Below are 26,068 nucleotides of genomic sequence, written 5' to 3'. Positions count from 1 at the left end.
CCATCTGTTACAGGTTTTTACATTTGCTGCAAGAGTTGAAATCACATGTAACCTATACAGCAATGTCCTTGTGCAAGATCTCTGTACACAGACATACATGGCCCACGCTATAGCCGACAATGGCCATAGCTAATGACAGGATCCTGCACCCAACTTCGACAGTAATCTCACTAGAATTCTATTCATGCCCCTCGTCCTTTGACATCATTCCATTTAATTAGATTTAAGCCCCCCCGAAAATTTTAGTTTTAGGGGACCTATGGTACGACGTTGAAGAACAGCAATTCAAAAGGGTTAAAAGACTAGATTACACTGTAAACACGAGGCTAGCCTTTCTACATCAGGAAATGCCAATTCGCTACAAAAAGGGTTAACTTTAGTGGGTGGCGCGACCAAACCTTAAACTCAGTCAGAGCCAGCTCTTTAAACTGCGGAAGTATGTAACCTGCGCTCTGCCAAGGCTGACAGCCTGGCATTTGCAGGGTTAAAGCCATACGTGAAGAAACAGGAAACCCTTCTGAGAAGGATGTTCCGGGTGTGTTAGACAAGAGGCACCATCTTCTCCAGGAAGCCACCATATAGGCTTGTGGCCGTGTGTTCACTGGCATGCTTACGGCATTACATATAGGAAGGAAGATCGGCTGTGTATAGCGCTAGAAGCTGAATAACGCTAGGTCGGGATGACCCAAAACAAACCAATCCCAAAATGGAAATGGATTTTTAACATTTCACGCATCTGAATTGTGTGCGCCGGCTTCTTAAAGGAACTATGGAAGATCGGGAAAAATCGTTCTCGCTAGTCTTGATATGCCAAGGGTACGGCTGCTTTAAGAATTTTATATAATAGTAAAAGAGATCATCATGAAGCAAAAGAATAGCGGGTCTGGTCTCATACAATGCAAAAAAAAAAAGGACTAGACGTATTGCCTTGGAAAACATTCGCCTTGTATGACCTCTGCTACTGAATAAGTGATGTGTAGCGGTACTAGCGGCACACCTCCAGCTTGGATTTCAATGAAGTAGAATACAAAACCACGTGAAGAACCCTACAATATAAACCTGTTGATGGCCTCCTTGGACATATTTAGGGTCGGTGTTCTTTTATGACTCTTCAAGCAAGCGTTACAATTAGGGAACGGGTTTTTATTGTTGGACCTGATTTGGCCAAATACGACAAGTTTGATAAATGAGGTTCCCCACTTGGCTACCTCCACCAACAAGGCCCACCTGGATTCCACGTAAAGGTTATGCAGATAGGAAGAGACCTGTCAATCAAGCCGAGCCGTACGGGGACAAGCTGAAGGCACCCACCTCAGATTATGTTCCAAGGATTTAAGATTATGCTCTCTCTGAAATGTAGTCCTTTATAATCAACGGGTCTGTCAGCATTTCATGGTGCCTGCAGCAAGGGTGGCATGAACACGACAACCTATTCACTTTAGACCTCATGGACATGACCGCACTTTCAGTCAGCATTGGAACTGCATTTTTTTGCAGATTGAATGCAGACACATTCATTTCTATGGGGCTGCACAAGGTGTGGACAGTGCACAGATGTCATCCGTGTGCAGTCCACATCGTTCAGCCGTGCTGCAACTTCTAGGATGTCTCTTATTCTTGTCTGGATTTTGGGGGTACTCTCTCCTTGGAGAGAGACCGCCTTAGTCGGCGTGAGGAGACTTGTAGGCCATACATGCTCCTCTGGAATTCTGGGGAAAAGATGCAAATGAGCTCTTAACAAGCTCTGCCTCTAATGCCACCAGGTGTAAGGCAGCTATCCTAGAAGTCAATGTTCGACCCTTTAAAAAGGCCTTCAGACATGAGTCAGACATTAAATAAGCCAGCACCTCATCTGCAGACAGCTGTTTCGGGGTGATTGCCTGTTTTGCGGACAACAATGGGCATTTCTACAAAAGGTGCGGGATGCACACGGACCACATTCATATTTGGCAGATCCGGAATTTGCGAACCGCAAAATGTATAGAGTTGTGTGCAGGAGGCCTTAAGCAGCAGAACCAAAGGATGAAGAATACAAAAAAATTCAGTAATAAAAAACAGTAGAGTGAAAGATCTAACTTCCCGTCAAGTGCTCTTATACAAGCAGTTTATAGCGTACAAAGCAAGCGATTGAGATGGTAGATATCTAGGAATTCTTCGAAAGTTTCCTTCGTCTAGAGAGGAGCAATTCATGGCCTCTGCACTACTTGTTGACACTTGCCCCATCTAGGTAACGGCACTTTTCTATAAACCCTAGGTGTGCACATGTCTAAAGCCAGCCATATATGAGATTGCACGTGTGGCTGACAGCTCTTTCGCCCCCTAACTTCACCATAAACATGCATGCCCATCTCAGGTAAGTCAATATTTCAATAGTGAGGGGAAAAAATCTGGCCAAGACCTCAGTATAAGGCCTCTTTCACACTTGCGCTGTTGGGATCCGGCATGCACTTCCGTTGCCGGAGGTGCCTGCCGGATCCGTAACAACGCAAGTGTACTGAAAGCATTTGAAGACGGAACCGTCTTCCAAATGCTTTCAGTGTTACTATGGCACCCAGGACGCTATTAAAGTCCTGGTTGCCATAGTAGGAGCGGGGAGCGGGGGAGCGGTATACTTACAGTCCGTGCGGCTCCCCGGGCGCTCCAGAATGACGTCAGAGCGCCCCATGCGCATGGATGACGTGATCCATGTGATCACGTGATCCATGCGCTTGGGGCGCCCTGACGTCACTCTGGAGCGCCCGGGGAGCCGCACGGACGGTAAGTATGCTGCTCCCCTGCTCCCCGCTACACTTACCATGGCTGTCAGGACTTTAGCGTCCCGGCAGCCATGGTAACTATTCAGAAAAAGCTAAACGTCGGGTCCGGCAATGCGCCGAAACGACGTTTAGCTTAAGGCCGGATCCGGATCAATGCCTTTCAATGGGCATTGATCCCGGATCCGGCCTTGCGGCAAGTCTTCAGGATTTTTGGCCGGAGCAAAAAGCGCAGCATGCTGCGGTATTTTCTCCGGCCAAAAAACGTTCCGTACCGGAACTGAAGACATCCTGATGCATCCTGAACGGATTTCTCTCCATTCAGAATGCATTAGGATAATCCTGATCAGTATTCTTCCGGCATAAAGTCCCGACGACGGAACTCTATGCCGGAAGACAATAACGCAAGTGTGAAAGAGCCCTAACAACAGTTCCATTATACTGAACTCTACAACACTGACCCTCCTTTATCAAGAAGTATCTGCGGTCTAAAGGCTGCATTACAAAGCCCGATGTGGCAGAAGACTGTCAGGAGGGAAGCGTTCCCTCCCGGCAATCATCTGCTCGCTAGCAGAGGAGACTAGTGCCATTACATTCAGTGATTTCCTCCACAGCACATGGAGTAGCAATCATTACGCCATCGCTCGTTTCCATGCTGTATAATGGTTTGAGGGCGGCAGATCCTGATTAGACACCAAGATCTGCTGCCTGCAAATGATACATTTTTAACATGTCAAAAGATTTGGATTGCCGATGAATCGGCAGCAGTATTACACTGCAAGATGATCGCTAACGAGTGATCATCTGCCAAAAAAAAAATTTAAATATGTCATCAGGTGCAATACAGGCTTTAAACACATTAGATCCTCAGCTCGTCTGTTTGAAATTTGTGGGTTTGGCCAACTTTTATTTAATGTGTAGGCCAGTTTAACGCACTGTACACACAATGGATAGGCAGAGATGCCAGTCGTTCCTCCTTTATTTATTTCTGTCGATTACAAGCAGCACGTCCCTGATTACACAGGGCGATGTGTGCCAATAAGCGGGCACCTCATCCTGACGAAAGATGCTCATCAGCCGACAAACGAGTGTTTGCTCGTTTATCGACTGATCAGTTGCTCACTTATCCGTGCTAATTATCGGGAACTAACCCGTTGCCGATAATTGGCTCGAAAAATCATGTGCTCTAATAGGCCCTGACTGCTGGAAAGAAAGACTGCAGCAAAAGCCAACACCACAAACAGGCACCCTGCCCGGTTCAAAGTCCAGCAGACCATACTATAGGTGCAATAAACTGTTGTTGACAAGCAGCAAACACAGAGCTGTGCACCATGGGGCATGTCGGACACTACCCAAACCTTCACAGCAAATTCTTCCCCATTATAAATACAATTACCTGAACAATATTTACACTCCTTCCTACACTGGATACATAGATGCAAGATAAACTGACCCTAAAAACAACGAGTATAAGGCTACTTTCACACTGGCGTTTTGGCTTTCCGTTTGTGAGATCCGTTCAGGGCTCTCACAAGCGGTCTAAAACGGATCAGTTTTGCCCTAATGCATTCTGAATGGATAAGGATCCGCTCAGAACGCATCAGTTTGCCTCCATTCTGTCTCCATTCTGCTTTGGTGGCGGACACTAAAACGCTGCTTGCAGTGTTTTGGTGTCCGTCTGACTAAACTGAGCCAAACTGATCCGTTCTGATACACAATGTAAGTCAATGGGGATGGATCAGTTTTCTATGACAAATAGAAAACGGATCCGTCCTCCATGACTTTCAATTGTGTTCAAGACGGATCCGTCTTGGCTATATTAAAGATAATACAACTGGATCTGTTCTGAACGGATGCAGGCGGTTGTATTATGTGAACAGATCCGTCTGTGCAGATAAATGACGGATCCACACAAAACGCGAGTGTGAAAGTAGACTAAAGGGTAGGTTCCCTGGATCCGGCCTAGCTGACGGTCATTTACTAACGGACCCCATTGACCAACCGGATTCAGACGCTTTCTGGCAAAATGCCGCCTTTTGGCCAGACAAAAACCATTATATGCAAAACTGAAAACTGGCACCTATGCTGGATCTAGTTAAACAGAATGAACCAACCCTAACCATTCAGTATAACGCCTAGTTCACACATCCATGTTGTGGTCAGTGATTTCCATCAGTGATTTTGAGCCAAAACCAGGTACGGCTCTAAACTCAGAACAGGAGCAGATCTTTTCTTTATACCTCCCATCCAATCCTGGTTTTGGCTCACAATCCCTGATGGAAATCACCGACATGTGAATGAGGACTAACGCCTTTAAAACAAAAGAAATTAAATAACCTAAAATGACCTACATATAAGCTGTGATGATACAAAGGTTATTCGGTTCTGTGAAAGTGGCCCCTTAGCGTTTGACTCATTTGGACAACAGCTATTCCTCCCGATACCCATATGCACATGCATGCTCAGGCGTGCATGTGTTCTCAATAGGGAGATGTGGCCTACCTCCCATAAGAACAAAGGATTGGGTATGTTGAAATTCTCCCTTTCCCAGGGAGAGTGAGGTCACCTCCATACACATCAGATGTCTGGAAAGCTGGTCCTGCCAAAGTCAGCATGTTCAGTCAACATTAAAGTGTATGGACTCCATAACAATTTTCAAACAAAATTGGCAAAAAATAAATAAGTCACAGTAACAGTTTGGCAATACAAGTGGACATAATATAATAATAAAAGTGGATATAATTAGGGGTGCACCGAAATTCCGGCAGCCGAAAATATCGGCCGAAATTGCACCTAATACACTTCGGCCGATATTGTTACATATCGGCCGAAAATATGGGGTGTGGGATTTGTCACCCACCATCTGCGGGCGGGCGGTTTACTTTGTCACTGCATCTTTATTTTACCTTACAATCGTGAGGCTCCAGTAACTAACAACTCTGCAGGCAGAGCGGAGGCCGGCGTAACGTCACTTACTCACGTGACGCGCCTGCTCCGCCTCCTTCATTCATAAAGTGGGCGGAGCAGGTGCGTCACGTGAGTAAGTGACGTTACGCCGCCCTCCGCTCTGCCTGCAGAGTTGTTACTGGAGCGTCACAAAGATGCAGTGAGTGATGCTGTGAGCAGCAGGGCCGGGGCTGTTATGGGTAGGGGGATCGGTCTATGGCACTGCTATGGGGAGGGGGGATCTGTGCACTGTTATGGGGAAAGGGATCTGTGCACTGTTATGGGGAAAGGGATCTGTGCACTGTTATGCCCATAACAGTGCACATATCCCCTTTCCATAACAGTGCACAGATCCCCCTCTCCATAACAGCGCCACCCACAGATCCCCCTCTCCATAACAGCGCCACCCACAGATCCCCCTCTCCATAACAGCGCCACCCACAGATCCCCCTCTCCATAACAGCGCCACCCACAGATCCCCCTCTCCATAACAGCGCCACCCACAGATCCCCCTCTCCATAACAGCGCCACCCACAGATCCCCCTCTCCATAACAGCGCCACCCACAGATCCCCCTCTCCATAACAGCGCCACCCACAGATCCCCCTCTCCATAACAGCGCCACCCACAGATCCCCCTCTCCATAACAGCGCCACCCACAGATCCCCCTCTCCATAACAGCGCCACCCACAGATCCCCCTCTCCATAACAGCGCCACCCACAGATGAATTTCATTCATGAAAAATAATTATTAATAAAATCATTAAAAAAAAAAGTATTTTAAAAGTATTTGGGCAAAAAGGCAGTTTCGGTTTCGGTTTTCGGTCAAGGGCATCCTGAATTTTCGGTTTCGGACCAGAATTTTCATTTCGGTGCACCCCTAGATATAATAAAATTGTAAGCGTCATGCCAGGGACAGCCATGCCATAAGTCCAGCTGCATGGGGCCCCTTAGGCAAGGGTGGTCCACACAACATTAAAAAAAGACACCAAAATTCACTTGGCTCAACATTACTGATGTATTCTATGTTATAAAGGATTGACCAGAGAGACATAGAAACTGATAAATCCTTGGTTAGATTCGAACCCAGGACCCTAATGCTGTAAGGCACTAGTGCTGACCGCTAAGCCCCCTCTTGACAAATTAGTTGAGAAATAGCAAAAAGCCTACACACTATTTTTACACAGGGGCCCTCTACTGCCTATACATCCACCTGTCATGTGCTACAGTGCAATGACAAGACCCGACCCAATAAACAGGGGATGTCTGTTAACCATTTTACAACCTGCAAAAGTCTTGCTTTTAAAGTCTCCATTGTAGCCGTATCTGAACACTAAAAACGACCACAGATTAAAGATTTCAGGTTGGCCATCTAGATGACCGACACAGCAAGTTACAATGAAAAAATGGCTGACTAATCTCTGCTGTGATCTATAAGCTTGTCATGGCTGTAATTAACATGCACACTTGGTGCACACTTTTCTTTCTGGCACAAAAAAACAACAAAAAAAAACCTTACCAAGTATTGCCAAATGCACCCAATAGTGACTGAAAGGATCCAACACTGCTTGCCAAACTTTTCACAGATATTGCTTTCCAGCTATGGTGCACGTACAAGTGTATGTATATGTGTAGACCAGTGCTTTCAAAAGATCAAATGGAATTCAATATTGTTTGCTCTTGATGGCAACCATAAAGTGGGAGCAAATGTGGTCCTCAATTTCTGAATACAAGGTCCTTCTACTTTACATTTTTAAGGCAACCAAGTCATGCTTCTTCCTATTACATAAACCCAGAAAGCCCATTAGCTACAAGAGTTAAGATATCCCATGTCGACAAAAGGAAAATAACCAAGGTTCAGTAGGTCCTAGCGGTCACGATCAGTGTGTGTGTGTGTGGGGGGGGAGACTCCACACTGAACACAGGAGGGAAGTGGAACAGTAACTGGGCCTGGAAACTAGGGAAGAAACAGGTCACCTCCTAGACAACCCTAATCCAGGCTCTGACTACCTATCAATATGAATAGACCTTGAAGGTAGGAATATTCGTAAGCAGGATAGCTAGGCCCTGATTTCCCTATAAGGCCCTGGAAGAGGTATAGGACCAGAGACAACCCATTCCTCCCCAGATGGACGAATGGAAGTCTCTGTCTCAGGCCCAGATACAACAGGGAATATAACAAATACAAACAACCGCAACACTTGACTTCTGTAGAGATGGAAGAACAGGAACACCAGCTTGGATCTCACACCAGCTCAGCCAAACCCAAATGAAGCTATCAACCACATAGTCAGAAGGGTGGGGTGAGACTATAAAGGGTAGAAGTGATGACCACTGAGGAACAGCTGAGAAAATGGAAGTGGTCATTAACCCCATCAACACTGAATCAAGAGAAATCAAAGAGGATGTTAGATTCCTCCACGCTCAGCCAATCTCCTTGATTTTCTGACAGTCATCTGAGGGACCGTGACACTAGCCTTGCACAATACATGCATGGGTGTATACATTGTAATCTCAGCATAAAAAATATGCATATACTGTAGTCATTATTTCTTCTGTTCTACGACAGGAATTACAGCATTGATAACAAAAGTATTGGTGGGTTTACACCTTAACGCAAATCTAAGCAACAGTGTTTTGGCAAACAACGTATATATACCAGCCCAACAGGTCTCCAATGGCAGGACTCAGCAATATTCTATGGTTTTCTTTCACATCCATTTGCCAATAGCATACTTTGTGCCACGTAAGAATGTCTTCCATTGGTTCCGCTGCTTAACTTTGCTGCAAGTGTTAACATTTCTTTAAAAGATTTGTCAACTCCAAGTAACACAAGACAACGACATATTGATCAATGGTTCCATTGTTCGCAAACTCCCCCCAAGGGTATAGGCTTCGATAATACAATAAAGACAGCTACCTAATGTTCTGCTACATGGCCGTTTCCTTAGAGGTGACAAGAACTGGTAAAAATCTCAAAGTTATATCACCTTTTAGCATTCACCCCCTAGTTCTCATGAGCTTGGCGTTGGTCACCTATGAAAAGGGAAGCCTGGGTTATTCAGAGATAAAGCTTTGGTTTTAGGTAGAAAAGTCACAAGCCATGCACTTGGCCTGTTAGAGTGGTTGTTTAACTATTGCAGTTCCTAAAGCCTGCTGTGTGCTTCATTTAGGCGCGTGTCAGAGGACAAACTTCCCCCGCAGAATCCACCAGGAGCAGCACCTCCTTTATTCTCTACGCTAATTAGCCATGTGCTCAAAATCTTTGTCGGCCATCCTCTACTGGAACACTTCCCGTTCCATGCCACTCTGGCACCAGCACGAAGCAGCATAGTGAGGTTGTGACCTACGGAGCCTTCAAATATGAAGAGCGCACTGAGGAACTAAAGTACAAGTTTCAAAAATTTCTACGCAAAGTTGATCATAGTGCGGAAGATAGCTGATCCCACCCAAAATCAAAACAGTTTCTAGTTTTCGTTCAATGTACGCTCAGTGGAAAACTAGGCTTAATATACATAAAGAGGACATAATGAACCACACGGTTTTGCAGTAAAGCTAGAATGGTGCTCCACCATTACCTCATTTAGCAGTGGAGCATGACATAAGACTGTGATGATTTTGGTTTGCATCCTGTCATATTGTGCTCCTTTCAAAGATTTTTCAGTGATCATCTTACAAAATGATCCCTACCACAGTCACTCCCCCTATGACGCACCATTGACTGGATATGGGCACCCTAAAATGTTGGGCCACATAACCGCAATGCTCACTACTCTGGTACTGATAATCCAACTTTCATGCACAGTCAATTCCAAATTGCACGTTTTTAAATCCCCTTAGACCAGCAGGCCTATATGGCTTCTTCCCTCTCTTTCTTGGTCATTAAACAGGTATTCCAGGACTTAAGGTACATTTACACTGCCCAACTGTCGGGCAGATTATCGGAGATGAACGCTTATTCCCAATAACCTGCCCCTGTAAAAGGTGCCTTATTCATCAGGGGGGAAAAAAATTATCTTTAATGTAGAAACCTAAATCTTCATTTCTGGACAGCAGACTGTGCTGTGTAAGCAGGGATATGCTGCCCAGAAACAACAAATCAGTATGAGGATGAGCGATGGCAGTAGCCATCGCTGATCTTTATACAGTAGAGGAGATCGCTGCATGTAAATGTAAAGCTTCGCCTCCACTGATGAACAGGCAGCTGTTAGGAAGGAACTCTGTTCCCGACAACAGCCTGTTCCATCGGGCCTTGTAAACCCACCTTTAAGACACCACATCAATTTCAGATCAGCAAGGGTCTGACTCCCAATGTCCCTATTGCTTCATATGACCCACTTAAATGATGCATGGGGGACACATCACCACATGACCCATGTCAAACTGGATGTTGACACAGGGAGACTGGAGAGTGAAGGATATGAAACCCAAGGATGGGTAGCAGATAGGCATGCTCCCCTCCACAGGTCCATCCACATGGAGTGGGGGGCCTGAAAAGGCCACCTGGGGTGAACAAACCCCTTTAAAGTCGCATCCCGAAGTCTTCAAATTCCAATATATTGCTTGGTTTCCTGGGACCATATGTAGACCAGGAAAAGGCAGCCCTTGCCTTCATTCCACAAGTCAAGCTTATTTTCTTTTGGTAGCATTAAGATAGGAAGAGATTAGTCTGGGATAAACCATGTATAATAGAGCAACCCACTCACATTTCTTAAAATTCATCCCCTTCATCTTGAATAAAGTACTAGGCCAGGAACGTTTCACAAGGTTTCTCAGTCCATTATCATTCCCTGCTGTATTTGAAAAGGGTTGACCAAATGTATACGAGGATCACTGAGGGGTGCAACAAAGGCACTGGATGAACATTTGTCAAATATCACTCCACAACTTAAGGAGGTAATTAAGCACCATCACTCATGACTACACCCAGATCCTAACACTGAGCCACCTCCAAAACACTGAGCCCATAACAGAGTACGTAAAAGGAAACAGATGTTCATTTCTGGGATGGTCACGAGTTCCCTTGATCTGAAAAAGTGGATTCAGAGCCATTTGAAGCACACTGGCAATAAATACAATGATCTTACACTTGTAAAAAAACAACTTCAGAATTTACAGAATTATAATAATTATTATTGGCCCACCTTAAAAAGGTCCTTAAAAGAGAACATGTCACCTCTCCTGACACGTCTGTTTTAAATAACTACTTGCATGCCCCATGTAATAACCGTTATGGGGCAGCTATTCTTATGACTTTGCTGTTTTATGACCAGTACTGGGGAACAAGATCCAGAAATGGAAATCTTAAGGGCCCTTTACACAGGCCAAGAACCTGCCAGATAAAAATTGCTAAATCTGTGTAAAGGTGCTGCCGATTTCCAGATAAAAACAACGAAATGGACATTCATCGGGTGATTGGATAGTTTGCGCAGGTACCCAAATCGCTGTCTGCCGGCAGAAACACCCTCTGCTGCCCGCAAACAGCATATATGAGGACGAGAAATGGCATTAGCATGTGAATGTAGGGATCTCCTCCATTGACAAGCAGGCGATTGCCGAGAAGGAACCCTTTCTTCCCGACAATCGTCTGCTGAATTGTCCCGTCTAAAAAGGACCTTTAATGGTCAAAAGGAGAAACCAAATAAATTGACTACAAGTTCTCAAACTACCATCAACACCTGCCTGTGTATGAAGTCATTAAAGGCGTTGTCTCATGAAGCTGATCAACTCAGGTCCATAGATTTCACTGCAGGAAATAATATAGCATTCAAATAAATGAGCACTCATATAATGCAATGGACTGGTCTGGTTCATAGGCAGAAGCCTTCAGATAGAGAACCCCTTCTAAGGCTATATAGCCTAACAGGGAATATGCACGGTGGTTGTCTTCACAAGAAGCATCATTTAGAATCTATATGTACGATGTAAAGTACATCCATTTCTCAACAGCTTGGCAATGAGAAAAAAGCTTTCCTGAAGGCTTATGTTGAGTGAACATGTCTACATGTCCATTTCTCATAATGTTTTTGTGAAGACAACCCAAGCACATTCTCTATTGGGCTATATGGTCATTAGGGAGGGAGGTGGGGATGGTCAATCACAGCAAACTGGCCCACATCAGAAGTATACATTGGAGCATATTTCTAATGTATAATCATAGTGGGATGTGAACAAGTCATACATTCACGATAGAGGTTGGCCGAAAAGCTGCCCTCACCCCCAACTCTTCCATACACTGGAAAATTGCCGCTGGCAGCCAATGTTAATCTGATCTAAATTCATGGCCTGCTTTATAAGTGAAAGGTAACCCAATATGGACTGTGTTGCCAGCATGTACACAACTGTCCCACTACGTGGGTAGCAGTATTCAATTTCCTCTGTGTATTCGGAGTAAACGGTCAATGATAATGCTCACAAAAAGAAAAAAAAGATTAGAGTAACATTCCCACTCTGCAGCATCTTCTCAATCCCACCACGTGCATCACACAGCTAGTCATCTGCTTGCCCCTCCACCAGCAGAGCACACAATGAGGCCATTGTCTTGATTGTTACAGCACTCTATAGGTAAGGGTACTTTCACACTAGCGTTTTTGTTTTCCGGTATTGAGTTCCGTGACAGGAGCTCAATACCAGAAAACAACTGATCAGTTTTATCCTAATGCATTCTGAATGGAGAGCAATCCGTTCAGGATGCATCAGTTCAGTCCCTCTTACGTTTTTTGGACGGAGAAAATACTGCAGCATGTTGCATTTTTCTCTCTGGCCAAAAATACTGATCACTTGCCGGATTGCCGGACCCGGTAGGCAGATACGGCGACGGAACTGCCTGCCGGAATCCTCTGCCGCAAGTGTGAAAGTACCCTAACTCCATGCAGCACAAGAAGTGTCCTCCTATCCGTAAAGACACCAAAAACTTCATTACCATCACTGAGGGCAAAATCCCAAGGGTCTATTCGTTCTTTTAGGCATTTAGGAGGGCAGATACAATGCAGTTAGTGAAAATGGAGATTCTCTGACCTACTGACCATCTAACCTGGATAGACAATAGAATGCTCGTTATAGGGCACATTATAAAACTAAATGGCTCCTGAAACACATGGCTTGAATAATTCTATTTCCCATGCCTTATTCAGATAGCCATGGTGCCCCACAAGTGGTTATCCAGATACGGAGAACTACTGCATGTGCCAATATGGTCTAAAAGCAAGTAGGTCTCGGCAATATTACAGCACACGCTACTTTTGTTTGTCTGGTGCAAATGATGTCCATCACTCCATGCTTTTTTAGCATTCAAATCAACGGTGGACGATGAAGAGCATAGATTGACTTTTTGCCTTCAATCTATTGTCCTATTAGATTAAGTTTTTCACTTCATTAAATAGGATAAAGGATGAAAATACTGACAGACCACACATGCTTTTAGCCGTTATTGGCCAACCATCTCTTGATGGAACCAATCCTTGGAAAATAAAACAGGGAGCTATATTCAGTGATCGATAATCCCCCTAACCATCAGTGTTATGGCTCGTTCACACGAACGTGCGCTGCCCGTTGCCGTATTGCATACTGCATTTGCGGATCCGCAATACACGGGCACCATTCCGTGGCCATTCCGCATCATGGATGCGGACCCATTCATTTCAATGGGTCCGCAAATCCGGAGATGCAGAACGGAACACTATGGAAGCACTACGGAGTGCTTTCTGGGGTTTAGTTCCGTGCTTCCGCACCGCAAAAAACTAGAACTTGCTCTCTCTTTTTTGCGGAACGGAAGGATCGCGGACCCATTCAAGTGAATGGGTCTGCTATCCCCATGCGCCTGCCCCACGGACAGTGCCCGTGCATTGCGGACCGCAATCTGCGGTCTACAGCACAGGCTTCACACGTTCGTGTGAAGGAGCCCTAAGTTTACCAATTAATAGGGGTTCTCCAGAATTTACAGTTTGATGAACCATCCTCAGGATAAGGCCTCTTGCACACGAACATATTTTCATTCAGTTTCCGTTCATTTATGGGTCTGCATATGGGTATTTCCGTTCAAAGATAGAACATGTCCTATTATTGCCCACAAATCACATTCCGTGGCTCCATTCAAGTCAATGGTTCTGCAAAAACCGTAACCGTTCCATTTTTGCGGGACCATCTTTTGAAAAGGTTATGCCCAGCCCAATTTTTTTATGCACTGTTTAAACATTATTGTATGCTTCCGTTTCCGCAAAAAACGAATCACAAAACAGAAAAACGGAACGGAAACACTACTGAAACACTGACCCTTTTAAAATGGCTCGCAAAACCATATGGTCGTGTGCAGGAGGCCCGAGTCATCATTATGAGATTGGTGGGAGTCCAACTCCCAGGATCCCCTCCAATCAGCTGTATGAAGAGGTCGCAGTGCTCCGAGCGCTTAGGCCTCTTCCTAGCCCATGTGACGTTATGTTAATCGGTCAGATGGCCTAGGCGCAGCTCAGGCCTATTCAAGTGTACTATACAATGGTACGGCACGGTGCTTGGTAAGTGGCGCTCACAGCTGATCGGCAGGGGGTGCTGGGAGTCAATCAAATGTGTATGATTACCTAAGGGCACCTGCACACAGGTAGCCTCAAGGCTTCATTTCTGATGGCGATCGGCATCAGTTGCCTTAACCCAGTCTCCCTTCTGTCGGGTTTCCATTGCTTTAGGCCTGTAGTTTAGTGCAGCCGGCCACGTTTCATTATGCTTCCGCTGTAATCAGAGGAAAATTGCTCCAGCAGGAACCAAAGCCTTGATGCCCAGGTGAAGAAAGCCCACATTTTCATCTAGATTCCTACTGAGGTTTATGAAAGTTGTTATGAGAAACCTGAAGTTCCTGGGTCCTAAGGCAAGATTTGTAATAAAGCCCCCCACCTATCATGTGCCATGGTGTCCTATATGGCAGAGGCACCAATGGTTGCCCTCATACACTAGGGCCTGGGGGCGACGTCATCTCTGTAACCCTTACAGTTACATCCCTGGTTCTTAGCGCAGGGACCGTAACCTAGCATTCTGTCTACTGGGATTATATATCACAGGGGTCTCTCATACTGAACGGGAAAAGAGAACACAAGACAAAGTAAGTTTAGAACCAAAATATGCACTTTGGGAATCGGAGAAGCCTCTTTGCTGGAGTTTTTCATTCCGCTAAGAAAGCCGCTAGGAGAAGGAACTGAACAGTAGGGGCAGATCGGTGGCACAATCCAGAAAGAAGAAGTATAAAAAAAAAAATAAAAAAAAAGGGAGTTCCTTATTCACAACGTAACGTGTTTCCCACAGCGTAACCTAGTGGGCCAAGGCAGAAAACTGCCCTGGAAGGTAACTCGAGGACATTGCTAGTGGAAGGCTTATGAGTCATAGCTGCTGGTTCAGTTATGCAGCAGCGTAGGGTCGAAGGATGGGAAAGCGGTCAACGTCACACTTAAAAACACAGTCTAGTCATAGGAGCCATTGGATTTAAAGACGCCGCTGCGCGTACGGAGGTGGAAGCATAATCTCTAATGAAAGGCAACACGGATTTCAGACCACGGAGAGAAAGCGGTACACACTCTGCAATGGAAGGGCATGAGCAATACGGACGCTGCAATCATGGATCATCATGAAAGGCAGAAGAACACAGTCCCGATATCGGGCCCACGTTGGCAGGAACAGACGTTGTGCCAATTGTACTGCAGATTCTTCGGAAACAAAGCCAAGTAGGATTTCTCTAGGATTTTATTCACGGAGCGGTTCTGAACAAGGTCCTAAACCAGACTCTTCACCCCTTGGCAGTGGGCACAGGTATACATTTGTAGCATTTTACACAGGTCTGGGGGCAAAAGGGCAAGCAGCTGCAGCCAGCCATTGCAGAAAACCAGAACCCCGTGCAGACTGCAATGGTTTCAGTGTATTTAGTGATCCAGCCAGATCCAGATCATAAGGCTGCAGAAGAAAAGGAGTCTAAACAGGCTACACAATAGCAGCAGTATGTGGCTTGCAGTGGGGGTGGGGAGTTTAAAAACCCAGCTGGCAGCCATAGGATATGCTTGCCTATACCACACGTCAAGAATCATTCCCTGTGTGGGGGGGGGTTGGAGGAGGAGGGGGAAGGAGCGGGGGAGGGTGACGCACGCTCTCTTACAACCCCAAACACAAAAGGGAGGCCTGGCATGTAATACTATGGAAGGCGGTTTGCTACTATTCAGACTGCAAGAGAACAGGTACAAATAGGTGCCATAAACGTATTGAAGCTATGAAGGGGAAAAGCCCATTTCACACACCCATATACCACCCATGTGAGACCATTTATGACCCTGGGAGATAACAGCAAATAGCAGGCGCAAGCAGATCAGTAGCAAGTACGGCCATGTTGGAGGGATTTAAATTACCAATTACACACAAACTGCAAGACAATGTGGCTGATCAATAGGACGTGACACAATGGGAGTTGTAGTTCCCTGGAACCTGCATGGCATCCATTACCTATATCCAGCACCGTATACCATGTGCCATCATCAAAACCTAGCTTTTATCTACACGGGTTAAATAATAGGTTACTGCCACCATCATAGACCCAGAGCTATGTCTGACCCGAGATAAAAAGTCTGGCTTTATACACAATAGTCCTAGGAAATAAATGGTTAATTTAATCAAATAATTATAAGTAAACTGTGATTGGAAGGAAAAATCTCTATACTGAAGACCAGCCGGACTACTTTGCCAGTCTGCTATCTGAAAGCAGGATATTCCAGAGGGTATAAGCAGAAATCACAGAAGAATTATTTTGTCTGATTTTTCTCTATTTTGCCAGGATAGAAAATATTTCCTGTTTCCATCCTGGAAAAATATCGGCATACATTTCCTCCGTCTGATTGGAGGTGGGGAAGGGGTTTCGGCCATGTAAACCCAGCCTAAAGGTGCACAACCAATCCATCATCATAACCATAGAAGGGCATCTGACAAGTTTCCAACACATGAATGGAGATACGAAACTCAGCAAATAAATGGGTAATAGAAGGAATGTCTCGAAACGCGCAGCACTGCAGATATACAGGGCGGCCGGATTCCTGACCGTCCCCAGAATAAGTACAATATAAAAGAAAACATTCAGGTGGAATTAACATGAAGCGGAAGGTGTCAAGAAGAACTTCCATGAACTTTTAACATGAACCCCAGTGATGCAAGCCCCTCCCACTAAACACGACAAACCAATCAGGCGCGGACGCCATCAGCTGAGACGCGTGTATCAGTAGCGAGCGTGACAGGATATCTGCCGTTCTTCTGTAACTGACATTTAACCCCGCTCTGGAGGTGCACCGAAACGTCATGTAGAGCAGTCTCCGCATACCACACAGCAATGTGTACAAGAAGCAGCTTGCCAACGTGCTCCCATATGGTCTAGCGGTTAGGATTCCTGGTTTTCACCCAGGCGGCCCGGGTTCGACTCCCGGTATGGGAACAACAGTTTTTGCAAGCGCTCTATCAAAAGACAGAAGAATTTGTTGAGCTACCATCGCTTTCATTAGATCTTTAAAATTAGAATCCTTTTGCAAATCTAGGTCAACTGCAGATTGCCCACACCCTGCGGAAATCCCCCATACAAAACGCACCAATACATAGCAACCAGTGAAGACATATGAAGAGCTAGCACCGCTCACCTCTACTACTTTTAGCGGTACCACTCGCTTCCTCTTGAGCTGCTCGCACTTTCTCTTCTTGCAGATCTGGTGACTTGTACTTCGGTTCACGCAGTTGTAACAGGCTCCGCAAGGTTCCTTTCTCAGACATGGCTCACAGACCCCACAACGCTTTCTCTTCTTGAGGGGCTGCTCCGCAACGTCCACGCTACTGCCACCATTTCCAACAGTGCCATCAACACCACCACCACCAACCGCTGTCTCCACCGGCATTGCCATTGGCTTCAGCCTCCCGAGGGATTCCCCGTCGTCGCAGAAATCATACACATCTTGAGCCCCCATGTGCGGCAATGGGGCATGCTGGGTCTCCATCATCACGCAGAACCTCAGAACCTTTAAGACACTGGCTTTGCCAAAGGCATGGGCTTGCGCTGTGTGGGGTCTGCGGTAAACGTTATCTAGTCCTGTGAACCAATATTAACCAACTTCTAAAAGTGATCCACAGTTTGTGTCCCTTCATTTGGATGTGAACCTCCGTTTAGCTGGTATCTTCATGGAGAACACTTTCTTAGCATCCCAAATTCTTCTTTTCCCAGCCCGGCAGACAGTTTAAACGGAAGCGCAAGCGTGTCTTCTGGTGATTCCCCTTTCCCCCCTGACAGCTCATCGTGACTCAAGTACTTGGAAACACTACGCTCCAGTGATGCGCCAGCATAAGGGCATACTAAGACTTTCTGAAACTTTTCCTACAAAGAGAGGGATAGGTTATACACCCGAAATACAAAATTAACCCCAAACTTATAGGGGGGGGGGTCAGTCTTACAACTTTACCTACTAAAAACATATATTACTCCAACCAACATAGGACATACTGGACACACTCCTACATAATTTAGGAATCCCATTATTGTCACTTTACCTTTAAAAGCCATTGTTATACAATGTATTCACTATGTATAGAAGTGAACTTCTAAGCACACATGACAAATGCAATAAACAATTAGCAGAACCACCAGACACACTACACAAACTCTGTCTATGTACAAACACATGGGATATGCATTCTCTGGACTATAAACATACCCACATCCAGCAATACACACCAAGGGCCCCGCACTAATGGCTCATTACCAGTGACAGGACTCAGCTCCCTGCAATTCTTTGTTCTGAGCCTGGAGCTGGGACTGAACCGGTAGGTCGGCCCTCCCCCACCCCCTCCAACAAAGAGACCCCCTCCCACTGTGTGCAGGGAAAGAGGACACCCCCCTAGATCCCCCCTCTTGTTCCTAGATCCTGCACCCCAGTGCAGCAGAGGGGACCCCACAGCATGCACACAGCAATGTGACTGCAATGCATGGGAGGGGGGAGGGGGTGTCCCTGCACACAAAACCCAAGTGACAAGGGGGAAACCCACGTGTAGGCACATACATGGAAAGGGGCACAATTCTCTAAATTGTAAAGATCTGGCACATTACCTGGCCCTTGCAGCCGGCACAGTAATGCACGCACATGCAGCGGACCATACATTTACACTGATTGCACTACTGAGCCCAGCCAGACATGCAGCGCTGCCGTGGACTATGTGACAAGACACACGTCCTCAGCCAGCACTGCAGACAGCCGGGCAGTGCCACCGTCCAGTGCCCGCACTCACCTTGTGTGTGCCCCTCTCTGAGGCTTCAGCACGCCGGGAGGAGGGGGAGGGGAGCAGCTCAGGGGCACAGATGTGGAGCAAACAAAAGGGAAGTGACTGAGAAACACAAAGATACGAAGTGGAGCAAGAGAGGATCAGGAGCAGAGAGAGGAGGAGGAGGGTAGGGGGTCACAGAGAGGGAGGGAGCAGGTGCCGAGACAGAATGGGGGGGAGAGAGCACATTTCTAACACATATGTGATAGCACAGGCAGACTGCACCATGTATGTGGACATTATATGTAATATACAGGCGTGCTGGTGTGTGTGTCTATATGTAATATACAGGCGTGCTGGTGTGTGTGTGTCTATATGTAATATACAGGCGTGCTGGTGTGTGTGTGTGTCTATATGTAATATACAGGCGTGCTGGTGTGTGTGTGTCTATATGTAATATACAGGTGTGCTGGTGTGTGTGTGTCTATATGTAATATACAGGCGTGCTGGTGTGTGTGTGTCTATATGTAATATACAGGCGTGCTGGTGTGTGTGTGTCTATATGTAATATACAGGCGTGCTGGTGTGTGTGTGTCTATATGTAATATACAGGCGTGCTGGTGTGTGTGTGTCTATATGTAATATACAGGCGTGCTGGTGTGTGTGTGTCTATATGTAATATACAGGCGTGCTGGTGTGTGTGTGTCTATATGTAATATACAGGCGTGCTGGTGTGTGTGTGTCTATATGTAATATACAGGCGTGCTGGTGTGTGTGTGTGTGTCTATATGTAATATACAGGCGTGCTGGTGTGTGTGTGTGTGTCTATATGTAATATACAGGCGTGCTGGTGTGTGTGTGTGTGTCTATATGTAATATACAGGCGTGCTGGTGTGTGTGTGTCTATATGTAATATACAGGCGTGCTGGTGTGTGTGTGTGTCTATATGTAATATACAGGCGTGCTGGTGTGTGTGTGTGTCTATATGTAATATACAGGCGTGCTGGTGTGTGTGTGTCTATATGTAATATACAGGCGTGCTGGTGTGTGTGTGTCTATATGTAATATACAGGCGTGCTGGTGTGTGTGTGTGTCTATATGTAATATACAGGCGTGCTGGTGTGTGTGTGTGTGTGTGTCTATATGTAATATACAGGCGTGCTGGTGTGTGTGTGTGTGTCTATATGTAATATACAGGCGTGCTGGTGTGTGTGTGTGTCTATATGTAATATACAGGCGTGCTGGTGTGTGTGTGTCTATATGTAATATACAGGCGTGCTGGTGTGTGTGTGTGTCTATATGTAATATACAGGCGTGCTGGTGTGTGTGTGTCTATATGTAATATACAGGCGTGCTGGTGTGTGTGTGTCTATATGTAATATACAGGCGTGCTGGTGTGTCTATATGTAATATGCAGGCGTGCTGGTGTGTCTATATGTAATATGCAGGCGTGCTGGTGTGTCTATATGTAATATGCAGGCGTGCTGGTGTGTGTGTCTATATGTAATATACAGGCGTGCTGGTGTGTGTGTCTATATGTAATATACAGGCGTGCTGGTGTGTGTGTCTATATGTAATATACAGGCGTGCTGGTGTGTGTGTGTGTCTATATGTAATATACAGGCGTGCTGGTGTGTGTGTCTATATGTAATATACAGGCGTGCTGGTGTGTGTGTCTATATGTAATATACAGGCGTGCTGGTGTGTGTGTGTGTGTCTATATGTAATATACAGGCGTGCTGGTGTGTGTGTCTATATGTAATATACAGGCGTGCTGGTGTGTGTGTCTATATGTAATATACAGGCGTGCTGGTGTGTGTGTCTATATGTAATATACAGGCGTGCTGGTGTGTGTGTGTGTGTCTATATGTAATATACAGGCGTGCTGGTGTGTATGTAATATACAGGCGTGCTGTGTGTATGTAATATACAGGCGTGCTGTGTGTATGTAATATACAGGCGTGCTGTGTGTATGTAATATACAGGCGTGCTGGTGTGTATGTAATATACAGGCGTGCTGGTGTGTATGTAATATACAGGCGTGCTGGTGTGTATGTAACATACAGGCGTGCTGGTGTGTCTATGTAATATACAGGCGTGCTGGTGTGTCTATGTAATATACAGGCGTGCTGGTGTGTCTATGTAATATACAGGCGTGCTGGTGTGTCTATATGTAATATGCAGGCGTGCTGGTGTGTATGTAATATACAGGCGTGCTGGTGTGTCTATATGTAATATGCAGGCGTGCTGGTGTGTCTATATGTAATATGCAGGCGTGCTGGTGTGTCTATATGTAATATGCAGGCGTGCTGGTGTGTCTATATGTAATATGCAGGCGTGCTGGTGTGTCTATATGTAATATACAGGCGTGCTGGTGTGTATGTAATATACAGGCGTGCTGGTGTGTCTATGTAATATACAGGCGTGCTGGTGTGTCTATGTAATATACAGGCATGCTGGTGTCTCTCTCTCTCTCACACACACACACAGCTGCCCAAATTATTGAGAAATCTATGTCCCTCATTAAGAAATTGCTGTATAAAGCAGGATTTTCCAGTGCAGAATACAAGTAGGAATATACATCTGAAAGGGTAAGGCTACTTTCACACCTGCGTTCAGGTGTCCGCTCGTGCGCTCCGTTTGAAGGGGCTCACGAGCGGCCCCGAACGCATCCGTCTGGCCCCAATGCATTCTCAGTGGAGGCGGATCCGCTGAGAATGCATCCGCCTGCCAGCGTTCAGCCTCCGCTCCGCTCAGTGAGCGGACACCTGAACGCTGCTTGCAGCGTTCGGGTGTCCGCCTGGCCGTGCGGAGGCGAGCGGATCCGTCCAGACTTATAATGGAAGTCAATGGGGACAGATCCGCTTGAAGATGACACTATATGGCTCAATCTTCATGCGGATCCGTTCCCCATTGACTTTCAATGTAAAGTCTGAACGGATCCGCTCAGGCTACTTTCAGACTTAGAAAATTTTCTAAGTAATAATGCAGACGCATCCGTTCTGAACGGATGCAAACGTCTGCATTATCGGAGAGGATCCGTCTGATGAAACATCAGACGGATCCGCTCCGAACGCTAGTGTGAAAGTAGCCTAAAACAAACCACGTTTACCGAGCAGCAGACAATCCATTTTGACAGGTTTTGCCAACGGTTTCCTGAAATCTCTCATAGGAGGATCAATGAAATAATATTGAAGAGATTTGGAGTTCATTTACCGAGAGGCAAACCATCATTTGGCTACCACCACCTATCACACATCTATGGCCAGCTTTATTATTCCATTATCACCATGCATCACTTTGAACAGTATTAATCTGCATGAAAAATTGGAATATTAGACGATTTAGTATGGTGTACAAGAAGCGGTATGTTCCAACAGAGAGGACGGTCAAAGATTGCATAAAAGCCATGTCTGTTATGGCATCGTATCCTCATTCAAGAGATGGGCTGAGCTGCAATACCAGACACATACCAAGGACAGAAAGAGGAGTTTCTAAAAAAAAAAAAAGTTAGAGAATGCCTAGAAACTCCCCCATAGAAATGAATGAGGTTTTCTCCTGACCATTGTGTCTATGGCCATGGTTGCTGCAGTAAAGAATCTCTAAATGCTGCTCAGAACAGCTCATGCAAGATGGTCACCCCCATAAACATATTCAGGAAATAGAATAATAAAAATAAAAAAAAACTGAAAGATGTGTCACCATCCGGTTTTAACTGGTAGAAAAACTTTTTGGTGGTCACTTTAAGGCCAACCCGTTGTGGGATACATCAGTAGAAAGCTACATAATATCTTAAATGGATGAGACCTAAATAAATGCCCATTTTCTGGCCCCTGGATACAGCATATACTCTCTGAAGGTGAGGTCATTGCCATTTTTACCTGTATTTACAGGAAGCATCATCTAGTGTATAGACCGTTTCCTGTTCAAAGATTGCTCCCTCTAGATCAGGGGTCAGAAACCTCGGCTGTTATGAAACTACAACTCCCAACATGTTCCTCCCATTTAGTTCTGAGAACAGCCAAGCAAGTGTGCATGCTGGGAGTGGTAGCGTAACAGCTGTGGCAGAGGTTGCGGCCCCCTCCTCAGGAATATGTGGGGTACATATGTAAAATTAGCTTTCTTCCAAAGAGTAGAAACCTACTTCCTAAGAGCCAAACCAAAAAAAAACAAAAAAAAAACTCCATCTATAGATGGAGCTGCTCCCACAGGCATTGGGCATCCGAGACTGACCAAAAGGAATTTCCTATAGAATCTGCTAATCGCACCTGGCTGGTCTACGTCTATAGTCATTATAGAGCATTTCTATTTTCAACAGAAAAACGAAGAAAAAACTTTTAAAACAAAGACGTAACTACTGGTACAAAGTTTTCGGTGGAAGTTTTCCTAAATCTTATATACTATATTATACAAAGAACTTTTTCCCCATCTAACCTGCACACGGGCAGGAATATTTCCCCCATCCAACCATAGATACCAGGCCATAGATACATTGAAACATATGATGCGATGGCTCAATCCAATCAACTTAGAAAAATTTGGAGTCAGAAGTGATGATTTTAGTGCCACACAACAATTCTCCTGGATTACAATGACCTCTATAACCAGACTTGGGTTTCATGGAACATGTCCGATGGCTTTGTAGAACACCATTGAGTGCTATGCAGCAATATGGCATATACACCCCACGGTACACATACCACGGGATGGGAGCCTAGGCAGTCGAGGTTTCAGAAGCTGGATTTTAGTGGCCTTTCATGGCTCCCATATTGAGCAATTCTCACACACTAAATCAAATACATATTATAATAAATTTCTAATATAGTTAATTCACGTACTGTATATTATGCAGAGTCCACAGAACCACCAGTTCTGGTTTCTATACATTTATTGAAAATGCTGCTTACTACAAAAAAAACAGCGTACTGCCTTCACCAACACAAGGATCTCTATGGGGAAAAAAGTTGCATCCAGGCTTCTTGTTTTCAGTGGTAGCTGTCCCGGTGATCAGCCGATCGCTACCAGTCCTGCTTCTGACACGGCTGGCCACGCTTTTCCCCATAGCGGTCGCTGTAAAGATGATGTATTTACATGCAGTCCATGCAAATGAATGGCTGACAATGTAATAGGCCGCCGAGTCTACAAGAGCATTTAGAGCTTTGCAGGCGCTGCTAGTCTGGCTCTTTAACCACTTCCTGGCACAGCGCTGCCGTGTCATGTCCTTCTAGAAAAGGGCCACTTTCCTTTAGATCTTGAATAGGGGTCTGCCGGCTCCCCCAGGGGTTTCCCTGCTCTGATCCAGCTCACACTCTACCGCAGGTACAGACATAGTGGTGGGGAGGGTGTACCTATCACCCCAGTTAACCTCTTACATGCCTCTGTCAATCTATAGCATACAAGGAGTTTCACTGAGGGAGAGGGCTCCAACCATCAAGAGAAAGTCTCACTGGTCAAGAATGTTCAGATTCCAGCTTCAATCTCCCATCTCCACCACTTTCATTCCCTACTGGGCACATCATGCTTCTGTAGGGGGGACAGAGTTCATTTCTGGGCCAAAAACACTTGCAACAGGTGAGTTTTTGTGCACCATGCCCTACTCCCTCTCCATTGGTTCCATGATCTTGGAGAATCCTTTAAATTCCAATAACTTAACACAATAAATGGTGCTGCTGATAAAAAAAAAAAAAAAAAACAAGCGGCAGGGGACTCCGGCAGGTGAACAGTCTGTCGGATCCGTCCTGCCGCTAGTTCACGTGTGCCCCCGGACTGCCGCTATAATGGGGGCAGAGTTCTGGCAGCAGCACGGCGAGAGGCAGCCGGACTAAAAGCACTGCATGCAGTGGAGCAGCCTACACCAGGTTAGATCATACGATGTAGAGATCATTTCAATTAACAAGCTTTTCCTATTGGAGCCTCCAATGCAGAGGTGAATCTGGCCTTTGTTGTTATGCTGCAAGCAAGAGTGGACTGGCCATAGACTCTACAGGGAAATTTCACGGTGGGTCGATGCCCAGGGGACTGCTGGAGCCCTCCTCATGGATGCTGGCCAGGTACAGAATGATCTGATGCTCTATTATTATTATTAAAGCGCCATTCATTCCATAGCGCTGTACATATGAAAAGGGGAGCACATACATAATATAGACAATGGCAGTAAGCATGAACAAGACGAGTTAGACTGGTACAGCCCACCAGGGCTTACATCAATACTAATGACCTTCCCTCGGTATCTGATTGGTGGGGGTCCGAAACCCAGGACCCCCACCGATCAGCTGTTTAAGACAGTGGCCCTCAGCAGCGCTGTTGCGTTGTCAATCTGCCTAGGAAAAGCTGCGAGAAGGCATTCATCTGTCACATGGCCTAGGCACAGCTCAGCCCGGTAGAAGTGAATGGGGCTGTGCTGCACTACCAAGCACAGCCACTATACCATCTATGGCGCTGTGCTTCGCAAGCACGGAGAAGGAGCGCTGGTGCCTTCTCAAACAGCTAAGGGTGGGTTCACATCAGCGTTATGGATTCAGTTATGGCTTTCAGTTATAACGAAAAATAACGGAATCCATAAGACGGAAGTCAAAACGGAAGCCTTTAAGAGGCTTCCGTTTTGACTTCCGCCTTATGGTTTACATTATTTTCTGTTATAACGGAATCCATAACGCTGATGTGAACCCACCCTAAATCGGCAGGGGTCCCGAGTGTCGGACCACCACAGATCAGATACTGATAAGCTATTCAGAGAATAGGTCATCAGTATTTAAGTCTCAGAAAACCCTTTTAATTAGCGCTGGAAACACCAGGTACTTCTGCAACTTGCAAGCGGCCTCAGACGCCTTCCTGGACTGTCATGGTACAGTTGAGTACTGCAGCAGGGGTGGCAGTATTTTGTGCTGCAATGTGGTATTTGGTTCTCCTGGGGCAGAATTTAGTGCTGCGCTGTGGAATTTGGCGCTGCACCAAGGCATTGATGGCCCCGCCTCCTATTGCCGCTCCGGCTTCTGTCAATTTGGATTCGCCTACAACACTGGGCCACTGTTGATTTTTTGCCAGGGTCACTTTAAGTTCCCAGTCCACCCCTGGCTGCACCCTGAAGGTCATCATTAGGTTCTGTTCATACTTTGATTC

The 26,068-nt window shown here is 45.8% G+C and overlaps 1 protein-coding gene and 1 non-coding gene across 3 annotated transcripts in view; one reads left to right on the top strand and one right to left on the bottom strand.

Annotated features, from left to right (window-relative positions):
- Positions 1–19,057, bottom strand: part of TET3 (tet methylcytosine dioxygenase 3) — an 80,968-nt gene extending 61,911 nt beyond the window's left edge. For both annotated transcript variants that reach the window (XM_040414392.1, XM_040414393.1), the window contains exons 1-2: positions 18,977–19,057; positions 17,344–18,068 (exon numbers count right to left, since the gene is read on the bottom strand). In XM_040414392.1, coding sequence (XP_040270326.1) covers positions 17,344–17,697 — 354 coding nt within the window. In that variant the 5' untranslated portion in view covers positions 17,698–18,068; positions 18,977–19,057. The remainder of the gene's footprint in view (positions 1–17,343; positions 18,069–18,976) is intronic.
- TRNAE-UUC lies at positions 17,073–17,144 on the top strand. The gene has a single exon. It is a non-coding gene; the product is annotated as a tRNA-Glu (tRNA).
- Positions 19,058–26,068: the final 7,011 nt, after the last annotated feature.

This window comes from Bufo bufo, chromosome 1 (genome assembly GCF_905171765.1).
Source record: "Bufo bufo chromosome 1, aBufBuf1.1, whole genome shotgun sequence".
NCBI lineage: Eukaryota > Metazoa > Chordata > Amphibia > Anura > Bufonidae > Bufo > Bufo bufo.
This window is presented reverse-complemented; position numbering and strand designations above follow the sequence as displayed.